At 50.7% G+C, this 15,473-nt stretch overlaps 1 protein-coding gene across 1 annotated transcript in view; it reads right to left on the bottom strand.

The window, feature by feature from the left end:
- Positions 1-3,811: 3,811 nt before the first annotated feature.
- The window catches only part of ZDHHC18 (zinc finger DHHC-type containing 18), a 31,467-nt gene continuing 19,805 nt past the window's right edge, over positions 3,812-15,473 (bottom strand). Inside the window, exons 3-8 of the mRNA XM_012811446.2 lie at positions 14,483-14,632; positions 11,182-11,319; positions 11,016-11,064; positions 10,105-10,207; positions 7,565-7,677; positions 3,812-5,843 (exon numbers count right to left, since the gene is read on the bottom strand). Of these exons, the coding sequence (XP_012666900.1) occupies positions 5,726-5,843; positions 7,565-7,677; positions 10,105-10,207; positions 11,016-11,064; positions 11,182-11,319; positions 14,483-14,632 (671 nt within the window). The 3' untranslated portion in view covers positions 3,812-5,725. The remainder of the gene's footprint in view (positions 5,844-7,564; positions 7,678-10,104; positions 10,208-11,015; positions 11,065-11,181; positions 11,320-14,482; positions 14,633-15,473) is intronic.

Here is a 15,473-nt window from a genome sequence, read left to right as displayed (position 1 = left end):
CTCAAACTCTTGGGCTTAAGAGATTCTCTTGCCTTAGCCTCCCAACTAGCTGGGACTACAGGCACCCGCCACAGCACCCAGCTATTTTTTTTGTTGTTGTTGCAGTTTTCATTGTTGTTTTACATGGCCCAGGCCAGTTTCAAACCTGCCAGCCTCCTTGTATGCGGCCAGCACCCTACCCACTGAGCTACGGGCGCCTCTGGAATGATCAAATTAAACAGGTGACCAGAGGAGGCTTAAACACCTTCTCACCTTGATTAGTTATGAACAAGAGTCCAATTACCTCTACTAGTTGCCTTTTGCAAAGGATATTAGGTTACTTTTAAGTGATTCAGCTGCTAAGTCTTTTTCTCCTGAAGGCAGTGCTGTTTAGAATATCCTACCTCCCCTAAACCAGTCCGGTCTAGGAGACACCATAGAATTTTTGAAGAGAATGGAATGAGGTCAGGGTGTGGGACTGCATCCCAGCTCTGTTATAAGGTCTTGGACAGGTCTCTTCCTGTCTCTGGGCTTCAATTTCCCCATCAGTAAAACGAGGAGGTTGGCCTAGATGAACTCCAAGTCCTCTCTACTAGCTATGACATTCTCTAATTTTAGGGTAGCCAAGACACCAGTCTTCCACAGCTGTATTCATCCATTAGGTAGTGCCTGGGGGTTACAGGTTGGGGCAGAGCTCATCCTGGACTTGCTGCTTTATCAGCTGGGTGACCTGGGGAGTTCCTGTAGCTTCTCTGAGCCTTAGTTCCCTCACCTGTAAAAAGGCTGACATCACTTTTCCTCATAGTTTAAGAGCTTAAGATGAGAAAACGGACCTGGTGCTTGGCAGGCTCTTGCTGCATGTTAGTGGTAATTATTTTTAGCTTCTAGGACCCTGTGCACATGTCCTGGGGAGAGGGAAGGAACTGCCCCTTCTCTGTCCACCTGGGACATTCCTCTGGTCTCAGCAGGCCCTGGGCCCTCAAGGGCCTTCCTTTGCATTAGTCATCCAGCTTGGGCTTCCACAAGTCCTGGGGGAAATCTGGAGATGGAGCAGCTGGGGAGAGGGAATGGGATTGATACCCTCCCTAGTCTGGGCTCAGATCAGGGTGTGACAGTCCTAGACTGGAGTTAAACCTTCTGTCTTAGCCTGCGTTGGGCTATTGCTTGGAGGTTTCTGAAATTGAGACCATGAGTTCTGGAGGGACAGAGGGAAAATGACATAGGCCATTATTCCCATGTCCCTTCTGGCTTCATTGTGCCTCTTTTATCATATTTTATTTTTAATTTTACTTTTTTTGAGGCAGTCTCACCTTGTTGCCCCGGGTAGAATGCTGTGGTGTCATAGCTCACAGCAATCTCAGACTCCTGGGCTCAAGCAATTTTCTTGCCTCAGCCTCCCAACTAGCTGGGATTGCAGGTGCTTTCCATAACTCCCAGCTATTTTTAGAGGCCAGGTCCTCACTGTAGCTCAGGCTGGTCTCAAACTGGTGAGCTCAGGTGATCCACCTGGCTCAGCCTCCCAGAGTGCTGGGATTATAGGCATGAGCCACTGCAGTGGGGCTCATTGTACCTTTTATTTATTTATTTATTTTGAGACACAGCCTCAAGCTGTCACCCTGGGTAGAGTGCCGTAGCATCATAGCTCACAGCAACCTTCAACTCCTTCTCTTGCTTCAGTCTCCCAAGTAGCTGGGACTACAGGCATCTGCCACAATGCTTGGCTTTTTTTTTTTTTTTTTTTTTTGGTTGCAGCCGTCATTGTTGTTTGGCGGCCCAGGCTGCATTCGAGGCTGCATTCGAACCCGCCAGCTTAGGTCTATGTGGCTGGCGCCTTAGCTGCTTGAGCCACAGGTGCCGAACCTCATTGTGCGTTTTAAATCTCCAGAGCAGCAATGACCAGCTGGTGCAAAGCTAGTAGTAAGTCTGTTCTTCTGCAGACCCATGACAGGCCCCATCCCCAGACTCCAAAGTAAAAGTGCAACCAGACAGCCAAGAGTATGGCAAGAAGAGGGGACTCTTTATTTTGGTTTAAAAAGGTACAGGGTAGCAGTCAAGCAGCCCCCAGCCCTGGGCCTAGCTGGTTTTCCTTGGCCTGGCCCATTTCCTTTAGGTTCCCTGAAGAACATGGGCTGTGTAGCGAGCTCAGGCCCTCTGTGCCTGGAGCAAAGGATACAAGCACTCTCCCTACATCCTACCTACTCTGAGTGGGGGGTGGGGGGTGGACAGGGGCGTGGGAACAATGTCAAGCCAGTTGTGCTTAGAACAGTCACCAAACTTGTTCAGCAGCGTCATCAGCCATCAACACCCCAGACGGCTCCTGAAGAAACCTGCTCAGCTTGACTATGGCTATGCCTTTTTTTTTTTTTTAACTTGGGGGAGGGCAGGCTGTGAAGCAAGATTCCTAAAGAATCTTGATGCCTCACAAATCTGACGAAGGGGAAGTAAGGTGGGGGGCATTTCAGCATAGTATGGTATTACATTACTGTGCTGATGGCTGCATTATGGCTTTCTGCACTCCGGCTGGCGTGGACTGGGGGTAGGGGCAAAGAGGCCAGCCCCCACCCCCTATGCATAGGGGGCCGCAGGAGCACACATGTAGGGCAGGCTAGGGGGCAGAGCCTGTAGGCACAGACGGTGGCAACGGGCCACAGGTTAGGCAGGTGGCAGTACCGGGTGCCTGGCTCCCCCCAGGCCACTCCTGGAGAGGCAAAGAGCAGCGGTCCTCAGGAGGTCCTTAAGCCCCTGCACACACTGGCGATCCCGGCAGGACAGCAAAGGAGGAGAAGAGAGAGGGTTAGCGGGATTGGGAGGAGAGAAGTGGCCTGCAGGGGCCCTGGTGGTGGGGGCAGGTGCTGCCACAGCACATGCCTCTCCCACAGAGAAGGGCCAAGGCTCAAGGCAGCAGGCAACAAAGCAGGACAGAAAACGGGCAGGTGAGAAAGCTCAGCAGGGACAGAAAGCCAGGATGTGTTAGTGCCTGAGGGCCCCTGCACACCACCAGGACAGGCCCCGAGCAGGTACACCCTTCTCTCCCAGCCGCACCCTTCACCTCCTTCCCCAATGGAGAGCTGCTCAGTGAAAAGCTACTTTCTTAGTCCAGATGGGGCTGGGCTCTTAGCCCTGCCCTATACCCCGATCCTTCTGCTTAGAGGGGCGACCCCTGGGGACCGCTACCCTACCACCGCCAGCACACACACCACAGCACACACCAGATGGATGGATGGGTCTGTGGGTTTGCGAGGCATGCGATGGGGCTGAGATGATGGTGTGTGAGGGCAGCCGGCAGTGCTGGCCACAGGGAAGGTACAGTCTTACCAGCTAACCCTCTGCAAAGAGGCCTGTTAGCTCCCCTCAGGCTGTGCAGGAGATGGCAAAATCCTGACAGGTGTCCTCCTGGGAGAGATACCAGAGAGGTGGGCCAGTGTTACGAGATGCCTGGCCTGTCCTAGCTGCCAGGCAGGAGGTGATGGCTAAGAAGGTTCCAGCTCTCAAACTGGAATCTACTGTCTCAAACATTTCTTAGCTGAGTGGTCACTGAAAATCAGAGTGGAAAGACTGCAGAGAAGAACGTGAGAGTCTCCCGGCCCCTGAGGCAGGGAAAGGTAGAGGGAACAAGATAGGATGGCCTCTTCTCGTGTGTCCATGGGGGCTCAGCTGCAGTCCCCTCTGCTCTGGCTCTAGCAGACAGAGCTCCAGCCAGGAGAGGGGAGCTTTAGCCAGATAGCTGGACTCCCTGCCTGACCAAGAAAGACACAAGTTTGTCAGAAAGAACAAGGACTATCAGCTGGGGCCTCAGCAAAGAAAAAGCAAACAAAAACCAAACCAAAGCGAATCAACTCTTAAAAACAAAAGTTTTATTACAAGCAGGAACAAAGAATACTGGCTTAAATAAAAGGCAGGTGGGAGACCCTTCCTCCAGCCAGCTTCCTCCCCAACTCCCACACCACTACAGTGATGGCCAGGGGCCCTGAGGCTGGGGTAAAGCTGTTTCTCTCAGAGGGGACTCTCTGTGTCTACCATTCCCAGCTCCATCTGTGACCTTTGGCCTTTGGAGTGAGAAAGGACAAGATCCAAAGTCTTCCTATGTCATTTTCCCAGGGCTTCAGCCTAGATGAAAGGCTGAGGGGGATAGAGGGACAATTCTCTATTTTGATGAGAAATTACAGCTTTTAGAAGAGGAGGGACATCCTCTGAGTTTCTGGCCAGCCCAGAAACCTTCACTTGCCCCTTTGGTCCTTCCTGTTCTTTCCTTCCTTTTCTCTGGATGGAGGCACCCACTTGGCAGCAGAAACTCCTGTCCTCTGTCTCTAGCACTGGGTCCCATATTCAGAGCTCAGAGAAAGTATGTGGCTCCTAGAGTGGCAGCCGCTCCCCAAAGCTATCACCCCACCCACCACACCCAGCTTCAGCCTGTCTGGGCAGGTCCCAGCTGGAAGCCTAACCTGGGGGCAGGGTGGCAGGGGTGGGACAGGAAGGTTGGGTAGCAAAGTCCTCAGCCACAGGGGGACTTTGAAATCTGAAATCCATGGAGGAAGGAAAGATAAGCAGATGGGGCTCAGCCCTAGTGAATCCCAGGGGCCTCTTGTGACTGATGCAGATGCTCCTGTCCCCATGGCTCGGGCTGCTCCTGACACCCAAGGGCAGATTGGGGAGAGGCAGCCCAGGGGATGTAGGAGCTACCCACATTCGGACAGGGGCACATGTGAACACACACACACACACACACACACACACACACACTCTCACTCATTCACAGCCACAAGGTCTTTTGTAATAAACTTAATAAAACTAACCAGCCTTCTGATAACCTTTCACCTGGCACTACACAGATACCAATGTGGCCGACTTTGTCTTCTTCCATTTAAAAAAGGCTATGTAGAAAAGAGGTCTATAAAATTGTGCAAAATACCCAGCATTAATAAACCCGTTTCAAGTATTGCCAGCATGGGCATAACCTGCCCATCCCCAGGCCTATCTTGGGGAGACGTGGGGGACATCCTAGGATCCCTTAGCGAGCCCTTCCTGGGCAGGGGGAGAACAAGGCCCTCACTTATGGCTATGCTGCCCAGGAATCGTATAGGAGCTAGGTTTGGGGTGCCTGGCTGGCTGATTCAGCTTCCTCTGACACAGGCTTCCCCACTCACTGCCAACCCTGCCCTCTCTAATGGACTCCAGCTCTATCCTATTGGCCAATTTCATAACAACAACAAAAAAAGCACCAAAACCCCACAGAAGAAAAAACAATGATCATCTCAAAGAGAATGAAGGAGCCCACAGCCAAAGAAGCCCATGGAGGCATCCTCTCCCACAGCGCTGTCCAGAGCTGATGGCTCAACAGTCCTGCTTTGCCTCCAGGACTCTGGCTCAGCTAGGCTCAAGCAGTTCCTCCAACTGGGAGGCCTCACGCTCACCCCACTCACACAGGGCTTGCCCTGGCTTAAGCAGAAACTTGGCACTGTCCCTTAGTGGCTTCCAAAGGCTCTGGCCTCTCCTGTTCATCCTGCCACTGATCAGCTGGGGGCATCCAGGGCTCAAGGCTGCGGGAACCTGGGTTTGGAGAGCAGAGGGCACAGCCACAGAACAGTTCAGGGAAAGCCACGCAGGGTGGGAAATAAATACGAAAAGACTTGAGTCTTTGGCAGCTGTGCTTCCCTCAGATGGAATGGGGAAGGTCCCTGCAGGTGTGGAGGGCAGCAGGTGAGTGCAGGGGCAGACAGGCCAGCAGGTGGCAAGTTCTGAGCCCCAGTCAGGGGTGGCCTCCTACCATGGTGGCATCAGGCTTAGCTCTGCAGGCTGGCTCGTCGCTTCTGATGGGTGAGGGCAACACGGTGTCAGACTGCACAAATCCCCTCCGGTCAATCAGGCTTCCAAAACATAAGGGAGACACACATTAGGGTTCTCCTCAACGCCAAAACTCCAAGGCCAGGACTTGAGTACATACAGAGTCTATCTCCTAGCTAAGGAAAGACCTTGTCTGAGAAAAACTGAGGAAAGGAGAACTGCTTTCCTTTTGGGGGCTTAAGAACCTTATCTTTTGGAAGGCCTCTCTCTGCCTTCTGGCCACCTGGCTATTGGCCACAGAATTTATTCACTGTTAATTCAAACTGGCCCACCTGTCTGGCTGGCTGCCAAGAAGCCAGGTTTCAGAAGAGGAAAGCAAGGATAAATAGTTATTTGGCAATAGTAAAATTCCTAGTTTCCCTTCCCCCTCCAAGCAAGATGGGTGACAGGAAACCTAGGTGAGGGAGAAGACACAACTATAGGGATGTCTTGTCCAGCAGTGTCCACATCAGTTTAATTCCTGCTCTGGAGCTCTGGCGCCCCCTGGTGTCAGGATGTACAGAGAGTTTCCCCGCAGGGTGGGGCCTACCAGGTTTCCCAGCTGCCAGGAAAGGACCAGGCCTCACCCAGTCCAGGGAGTGCACTACCAGAAGGGCAGCATCACTTAAACGTGATGGCCAAAATGGTCACCTACAGTTATCCCTGGGGAATAGGATCACATGTACTATCTAATGCTCTGCCTTTTATTATTAATTTTTTTAAAGTTTCTTTTTTAGACAGTTTCATTTTGTCACCCTCAGTAGAGTGCCGTAGCGTCACAGCTCACAGCAACCTCCAATTTGTGGGCTTAGGTGATTCTCTTGCCTCAGCCTCCCAAGTCACTGGGACTACAGGCACTCGCCACAACGCCCGGCTATTTTTTTTTTTGGCAGGGGCTGGGTTTGAACCCCCCACCCTCGGTATATGGGGCCAGCGCCCTACTCACTGAGCCACAGGTGCTGCTTTATTTATTTATTTATTTATTTTTTTTTTTGAGACAGAGCCTCAAGCTGTACCCCTGGGTAGAGTGCCGTGGCATCACAGCTCACAGCAACCTCCAACTCCTGGGCTCAAGCGAGTCTCCTGTCTCCACCTCCCAAGTAGCTGGGACCACAGGCGCCCACCACAATGCCCGGCTATTTTTTGGTTGCAGCCGTCGTTGTTGTTTGGCAGGTCTGGGCTGGATTCGAACCCGCCACCTTAGGTGTATGTGGCTGGCGCCTTAGCCGGTTGAGCTACAGGCGCTGAGCCACTATATTTATTTTTTTAAGAGATAAAGTCTCACTTCGTCACCCTTGGTAGAGTGCTGTGCTGTCACAGCTCACAGCAACCTCCAGCTCTTGGGCTTAAGTGATTCTCTTGCCTCAGTCTCCTGAGTAGCTGGGACTACAGGCGCCCACCACAATGCCTGGCTATTTTTTTTGCAGTTTGTCCAGGGCCAGGTTTGAACCTGCCACCCTTGGTATATGGGGCCAGCACTCTACTCGCTGAGCCACAGGCACTACCCATAATGCTCTGCTTTTTAAATGTTTTGTACTTAATTTTTTCTATAATGTGCATGTTATTAAAAATAACTCTCTACAGAATGTCCTTATAGGACAAATGCCCTAAGTGGATTCAACCAGGGATGGTGGACAGAAGACATCTGTGGTGTGGGGAGAGACCTGCTGACATCCAGAATCACCTTGAGAAGTGAGAGCACCCAGGGCCACCCCACTGGCCAGGACTGGCACTCTGACCCCCCTCCTACACTTGGCTTGCTTACCTGGGAGGTAGGGGGCCACAGAGCACAGAACAGCAGTTGGTGATAATACTTTTATGGCTGTAGGGGTTGACAGAGGCCTCACCGCCCCTCTTGCTGGACCACGAGCCTTTGATCTGCAAGCAGGAAGGAGGCCTGGATCAATGCTTCCTTTTGCTTTATTTTTCTAGGAGGGAGGTCTAGTGGCTGGGGGAAACTAGCCAATTCTGAAACTAATTCCTAGAAGAGGGGATGTGTCTTTAATGTGAGCCACTCAATGAAGGTGGAACAGCCCTCCATAGAGATTAGGAAGCTCTAAACAGGGTAGAAGACAGCAGAGCTAAAGAGAAACCTCTAAGGCAGTGCTTTTATTTCTTTTACTTCTTTTTAATTTTTAGATACAAGAGTCTCACTTTATCACCCTGAGTAGAGTGCTGTGGCATCACAGTTCACAGCAACCTCCAACTCCTGGGCTTAGGCGATTCTCTTGCCTCAGCCTCCTGAGAAGCTGGGACTACAGGCACCTGCCACAACACACGGCTATTTTTTTTGCTGCGGTTTGGCCGGTGGGTTTGAACCCGCCACCCTCGGTATATGGGGCCAATGCCCTACCCACTGAGCTATTTCTTTTATTTTTTGAGACAGTCTCATTCTGTCACCCTGGGTAGAGAACCATAGTATCCTCATAGCTCACAGTAACCTCAAACTCTTGGGCTCAAGAGATCCCCTTGTCTCAGACTCCCAAGTAGCTGGGACTACAGGAGCCCACCACAACACTGGCTAGTAATTCTATTTTTAGTAGAGACAGGGTCTTGCTCAGGCTAGTCTTGAACTCCTCGGCACAAGCAGTCCACCCACCTTAGCCTCCCAGAGTGCTAGGATTACAGCCATGAGCCACCACGCTCTGCCTTAGGACAGTGATTTTCAACTGGTGTTCCACAACACACTAGTGGATCTTAGGTATGCCATGAAAATTTTTAAAGATTAATTTTCTTCTTTTTTAGAGACAGAGTCTCATTTTGTTACCCTCAGTAGAGTGCTGTGGCATCATAGCTCATAGCAACCTCCAACTCTTGCACTCACGCAATTCTCTTGCCTCAGCCTCCCAAGTAGCTGGGACTACAGGCATCTACCACAACATCCGGATATTTTTAGAGATGGGGTCTCACTGTGATCTCAGGCAATCCACCTGCTTCGGGCTCCTAGAGTGCTAGAATTACAGGTGGGAGCCACCACGTCTGGCCCTAATTTAATTATTTTTTAGTATATATATTTTTTACTCTTTTTCGATCAACATAATTTAAGTGTGCTGTGGAAGTTTAACTATAGGTTCAAGTGTGCCATGAGATAAAAATGATTTTAAAACACTGCTCTGGAGGAAATATTTTAGGTGAAACCTTCCTCCTCTGGCCAGCCATCTATAAGGGAGGGTTGAAGGGCATAACAGGTTGGGGGGACCTGGTTGTGAGCTCTGGCCCTGCCACTCACTAACTGTACGACCCTGGATGTGATTGCCACTTCTTTGAGTCTGAATCCTTGTCTGAAAATAGGGACAATTAACACTAATTCTTAGATGGCAATGTTGGAGCTTTAGACAAAACCTTGCTCTGTGAAGTCAGCTACTGAAGGCACCAAGGAGTTTAGCAGTTACCAATACCTTGTGACCGTAACCTAGTTTTCTATACTTATTGGGTCACAACATCTCTTTTTGCTTAACCCATGGCAATAACCTGCAGAATCATAACCTAAGAAACCACTTCCAGGGATGCTGGCTGATGTCATTTCTGCTCCCACCAATCACCTAGCACATGATACGCTGTCATGTGTGTTAAGTTTTGTTTTCCTGAATGAGAGGCTAAGGTCAGGGAATGTATTTTCTGTTGGACAATGGGTCTCTGGTAAGTGTCAGATGGTGGGCCCTGAAACAAATGCTCTTGTTTGCAGGACGGGGAGGGTCTGTCAGTCTGGCCCACAGCTCAAACAGTGGGTGCTCAAACAATGCTGTCTGAGGGTGGTCTGCAGGACAGGAAGGGTCAATGGAGCACCACTCTCCTGTCCTGGCTGCTCCCTCCAGGGGAGCTCCCTAAGCATGCCTCAGGGAGCCCCAGAGACCCCCTGAGAATAGTCATGACTCTGCTGCCTACGGGCAGCGTGGTGGAACAGGGAGAGCATGCCCACAACTTGGCATCAACCTTGGCTCTGCCCTTTCCCAGCTGTGTGACCCTGGGGCATGTTTTTTGGCCATCGAATGGAGAAAAAGCATTCTGCACCTTTTGCCTCAGGCTTGGTAAAAGGACCTGAAGAGATGATGGGAATGGAAAGGATTCTGTGAGCTGTAAGGTGCTGCAGCGTGAGCACTACTCCTGTGGGGCTGTGGGGCAGAGCAACTGTGAGCCTTGGGAGCTTACACAAAGGGACCAGAGCGTGAGGGGAATCTCGGAAGCCTGCGTCAGGTCTCCTGGGCCAACCCACAATCACAAGGAGGTGTTGCCTCACACCTCCACCCATGTTTCCCCTGCAGTTTGAGAGTCTGGACTACCCTTAGCTGCCCCAGCCTTACTCACGTCTTCATTAGTCGTCAGGTTGGAGGCGACGAGGTAAGTGTGAAACCCTGAGAGGCCCAGGATGGACCAGATGGAGAAGAAGCAGATCACCAGCTCCAGCACAGTGAGGGCAGTCAAGGACCCACGTAGTGTAAAGGGCAGGAAGCCTCCCCCAGGCACGCCTGGCCCTTCTCATGTAACCTGTGGAGCTGTTTCCCCCAAGAACTGCTTTTTTTTTTAGAGACAGAGTCTCACTTTGTTGTGCTTAGAAGAGTGCTGTGGCGTCAGAGCTCACAGCAACCTCCAGCTTTTGGGCTTAGGCGATTCTCTTGCCTCAGCCTCTGGAGTAGCTGGGACTACAGGCACCCGCCACAACACCTGGCTATTTTTTGTTGCAGTTTAGCTGGAGCCGGGTTTGAACCCACCACCCTCGGTACATGGGGCTGGCACCCTACTCACTGAGCCACAGGTGCTGCCCAGAGCTGCTAAGTTTTGAAACCTTCCTAGAGCCCATCTACCACTTCTCAGCAGGATCACCTCCTGGGCCCCAAGGAAGGGTCAAGTGCCCCACTCAAGAGCAAGACAAGATCAGGATGACAGATCGCCAAGGTAGCTTAGGATTCCAAGCATAAATAGCCATGAGTATCACCATGGTCCAGAGAGCTTGGCATCTTAAGGAACAACCTCTTTCCTAGGTCCCTGAAAACAGGGACTGTGCCTCCTGAGGGTCCTTGGCCACTGCAGCCCCACAATACCCCACTTAGGATCAGCTCTAGAGGGGGTATAAGCAGAAACAGCTGTTACACTGGATTCTAGAAGATGAATGTCGGCTCTACACCATTCCTTTCTGTTTATAGGATGAGGTGTGGGGACCTGCCCCAGTGAAGCGGCCTCAGTTCTCAGTGAAGTGGCCACTAGCTGACAAAGGATATCTCGCTGGTGTCTCCTTCAGAGTGGAGAGGAAGTTGCTTCCCTGAGAGCCTGGGGAAGAAGAAACAGGAGAGGACACAGCTCAGAGGGATAGTCACTATACCTCTTGACCAGGTTGAGCTTGCTGGCAATCCCCTCCCAGTCCCCCTGCCCCCACCCTCAACTCACGCAGCGTCAGGTGGGTGACCACACAGGCAAAGATGAAGGCGGTCAGGAATGACAGGGAGAGAATAAACGCATAGAAGAAGCGGTAGTTCCGTTTCCCCACACAGTTGCCCACCCAGGGGCAGTGATGGTCAAACCGTTCTGGAAAAGGACAAAAGGGCATGGGTAAGGGTCTGGCCTGCAACCAGCACAGGTGTTGGGAGGCCTCGCCCCACAGCTGGGCCTTCCCTACGCCTTTCCCTCTATCTGCACCAGCTGGCTCCCAGCCCTCAGACACACCCTGCTTCTTGTCCTTTGTGCGCTGGTTCCCACTGCCTGACACATACTTCCCTGTCTCTCCACCTAGTTAATAACCCCTCCTGCTTCATGTCTCAGCTGTAAAGCTACTTCCTGAACAAAGTCTCCTCAGGCTGGGCATGGTGGCTCAAGCCTGAAATCCTAGTACTCTGGGAGGCCGAGGCGGGTGGATTGCCTGAGCTTATGAGTTTGAGACCAGCCTGAGCCACAGGGAGACCCCGCCTCTAAAAATAGCCGGGCACTGTGACAGGTGCCTGTAGTTCCAGCTACTTGGGAGGCTGAGGTAAGAGGATCACTTGAGCCCAAGACTCGAAGGTTGCTGTGCGCTATGACGCCATGGCACTCTACCAGGACCAACAGCTTTAAACTCTGTATCAAAAAAGAAAAGTCTCCTCCACAAATAAGTAAAATAAAATAAAATAAGGGGAAAAAAAAAGGCCAGGCAAGGTGGCCCACACCTATAATCCTAGCACTCTGGGAGGCTGGGGTCAGTGGATTACCTAAGCGCAGGAGATCGAGACCAGCCTGAGCAAGAGCAAGATCCTGTCTCTACTAAAAATAGAAAAAACTAGCCAGGTGTTGTGGCAAGCACCTGTAATCTCAGCTACTAGGGAGGCAGAGACGAGAGGAACCCTTAAACCCTAGAGTTCGAGGTTGCTGTGAGCTATGACTCCATAGCACTCTAAGCACTCTACTGAGGGTGACAGAGTAAGACTCTGTCTCCAAAAAAATTAAAAAAAGAAGTTTCCTCCTACCCCAGACTAGATGAGGGTCCTCTGTTATCTTCTCTGTTACTTCCGTTCTGCTGTAGTTAGCCCATATGTATTTATGTATTTATTTACTTATTTAGAGAGAGAGTCTTAGTCACCCAAACTGAGTGCCATGTGTCAGTCTAGCTCACAGCAACTTCAAATTCCTGAGTTTAGGCAATTTTCTTGCCTCAGCCTCCCAAGTAACTAGGCCTACAGGTACCCACCATGATGCTTGGCCAGTTTTCCTATTTGTGGTAGAGATGGGGTCTCACTCTTGTTCACACTGGTATTGAACTCCTAAGCTCAAGGGATCTACTTGTCTTGGCCTTCCAGAGTGCTAGGATCACAGGTGAGAGCCACTGTGCCTGGACTATATACTTATTTATAATTATTGAAAAGGCCAATCACCCTGCTTAATCGTAAACTCCATGACGGGGCCTCATGTAGTGGCCTCACATGGTGCTGAATCCTCAGGATCCAGAGCAGAGCCTGGCACAAAAGCCCACAAAAAAGTACTTGCTGCCTGACCTACCCTCCCAGCCACACACCAACAGCCAATGACCCCCTCCCCTTACTCTACGACTGGGGCCTAGGGAGGGGCTGGGCCGCTATTTTATTTGTGGATAGCTGGCATCAAAGACCAGGTCAGAGGGCTGAGCTCTCACCTACACTGTGTTCCTGGAGGTGGGGACACGCCCAGACTGGTGAGGAAAGTCCCTGTGGGAATGTGGGTCACAAGGCTTCTTGCCAAGGTTAGCGCCCTTTGCAGGAGTGGGTGGGGCAGATCCTCAGAGGTGAATGATGCCCATTGAGTCACCCAGTTTGCTGCCTGTGTCATGGGGTGTTTCCCCATGGTTCTCTTGCTCAGGGAGTGCTGAGCTAGCACAATGAGCTCATTGCTTTGAGAACGTGCACAGTCACTGTGGCTTAGCTCAACTGGGTCTTCTTACACAGCATTTCCCTTAAAATACCCTCCCAGGGGTTTACCCTTGGTTCCCATCAGAGCTATGCAGTGTCTGGAAAGCAAGGAGAGGGTGTAAAACAATCAGCACAGTTGCGTCCTCTGCACCTCGCCAGCTTAAACTCCTCTGTTCCCAGATGCTTGTCCTCTCAAACCCTGGGAATCAGATCAACGGCCCCGGGTCACTGGATAGTAAATCATTCTTTCTGGCTGGAAAGAATGTTATTCTTCCAGTCTGATTCCTGGGAAGTTGCATCTACTGAGGACCAAGCTGAAGCAAGAGAGAAGGGTTCCAGGCCTCTCTATGTCCACCCCACACTTCAGAGTTGGGGAGAGGGAATCTACCAATCCTGGGCTGAAGAATTAGTAGATTTGTGTAAGGTGACCAGATTTTAACATTGGTAAAGCAGGACACCATTGAGGGGGGATGAGGGGGCGGAGCCTGACAATAATGCAAACTTTGATAAGCAGCTCTAGATAATCAGTTCTCAACAATTATTTATTATTATTAAAGTTTAACATTATAAAGTTAACAAAAATAATATAAAATGCATATCCTGGCAAAATAGCCACATGGCAGCCGAAAACCGTATATTCCCTTCCTGTTCTCCCGTGTTGCCTAGCTTGTCATGCATTCTTTCCAAAAATCGGGACTTTTTTAAAACGCCGCAGGATGCAGGACAAATTGTTAAAAATCGGACTGTCCCGCCAAAAGCAGGGCGTCTGGTCACCTTACTCTGGGGGGGGAGGGCTACTTGTATGTTCCAGACAGTTTGGCTCCTTCTGAGCTAATTGTCCTTGCCTAGAAGCAAGGGAGGGAGCCAGTCTCCTTCTGATACCTTGCCCAGAAGGGGAGTAGGGAGTTTACATTAGCCTTTTCATTTCCAAATGAAGTTACATTAACCTCTTCATTCCCAAATGGAGTTACATTAACCTCTTCATTCCCAAATGGAGTTACATTAACCTTTGAAATCGTATATTCCCTTCCCATTCTCCTGCTGTTCCCTAGCTTGTCATGCATTCTTTCCAAAAATCAGGACTTTTTAAAAACACTGCGGGACAAGTGTTTAAACTCGGGACTGTCCTGCCAAAAGCGGGACGTCTAGTCACCTTAGATTTGTGACCAAAACACCACTGGTCAGGCTCAAGAGGAGCCCTTGCCCTGGGACCCTCCTCAGTCAGGGAAAATCTGGATATTTAAGACCCTGCCCACCCCACACCCATGTGTGACTCCATCCCTAGGACTCAGTGTCTCTCAGGAATCTCCACACCCCTCCCCCTGCCTCCTACTCACCCACACAGTTGTCACAGACACTGCAGTGTGAGGTCCTTGGTGGCCGAAACATTTTGCAGGTGAAGCAGTACTTCAGCTTCACCATCTGCCCGTTGATCATCACCTCCCGAGTCCGAGGGGGCGGCCGGTATGTGGAACTGCCTGTGTTGTCTGGGGGTAGGAAGAGAGAGATGGGAAATGCCCGAGGTAGCCCAGGCCAGGAGCCCCAGCAGGAGGGTACCTGGCTAGGATAAGACAAGCCTCAGGAAAACTGTTTTCCAGAAACAAATATTAGGGTAAAACATCTGGCCTAAGGCAGGGACAAATATTAGGAGCTGCTACCACGTACTGAGATGTCCTCTGTGCCAGGCACTGCACTAAAACTTTCCATACCTGCTCACACAACTGCTGGCCTTTCCCAGCTCTAAGAAGGGCTATGGGAGAAAGAGAACCCAGCAAGGCTTATCCAGGTTTAATTGCATATAATCAAGTCTAGATCTAGGTTCCCGTTTGCAGGAGGTTCAGGAGGTAGAGGAACAAAGTAAATAACGCTAGGAGGCAACAGTCAAATGTGGAAGTGGGATAGCTATAAGGCCACGTGCCTGATCTCTAACAAAAGTCAGTGCCACATGTAAGAAGGGAAGGAATATGGTTCTGAATTAAAAGAGGTTTAGGAAACAAATGCAAAGACCTTTGAATGGATCTTGTTGTGAAAACAAAACACAGTAGCAGCACGTGGCTCACATTTTGTAATCCCAGCACCCTGGGAGGCCTAGGAGGGTGGATTTCTTGAGCTCAGGAGTTCAAGTATAGCCTGAACAAGAGTAAGACCCCATCTCTACTAAAAATAGAAAAATCATGCAGGCATGGTGGTGGGTACCTGTAGTCCTAGCTATTGGGGAGGCTAAAGCAAGAGGATCACTTGAGCCCAAGAGTTTGAGGCTGCAGTGAGCTGTGATTGTACTACTACACTCCAGCCATGGCAACAGAGTAAGACTCTGTTTTAAAAAAA

Source organism: Otolemur garnettii, unplaced genomic scaffold (genome assembly GCF_000181295.1).
Source record: "Otolemur garnettii isolate 467f Iridium unplaced genomic scaffold, OtoGar3 scaffold00156, whole genome shotgun sequence".
Classification (NCBI taxonomy): Eukaryota; Metazoa; Chordata; class Mammalia; order Primates; family Galagidae; genus Otolemur; species Otolemur garnettii.
The sequence above is the reverse complement of the archived record's forward strand: the minus strand, read 5'-3'. Positions and strand labels throughout refer to the sequence as shown.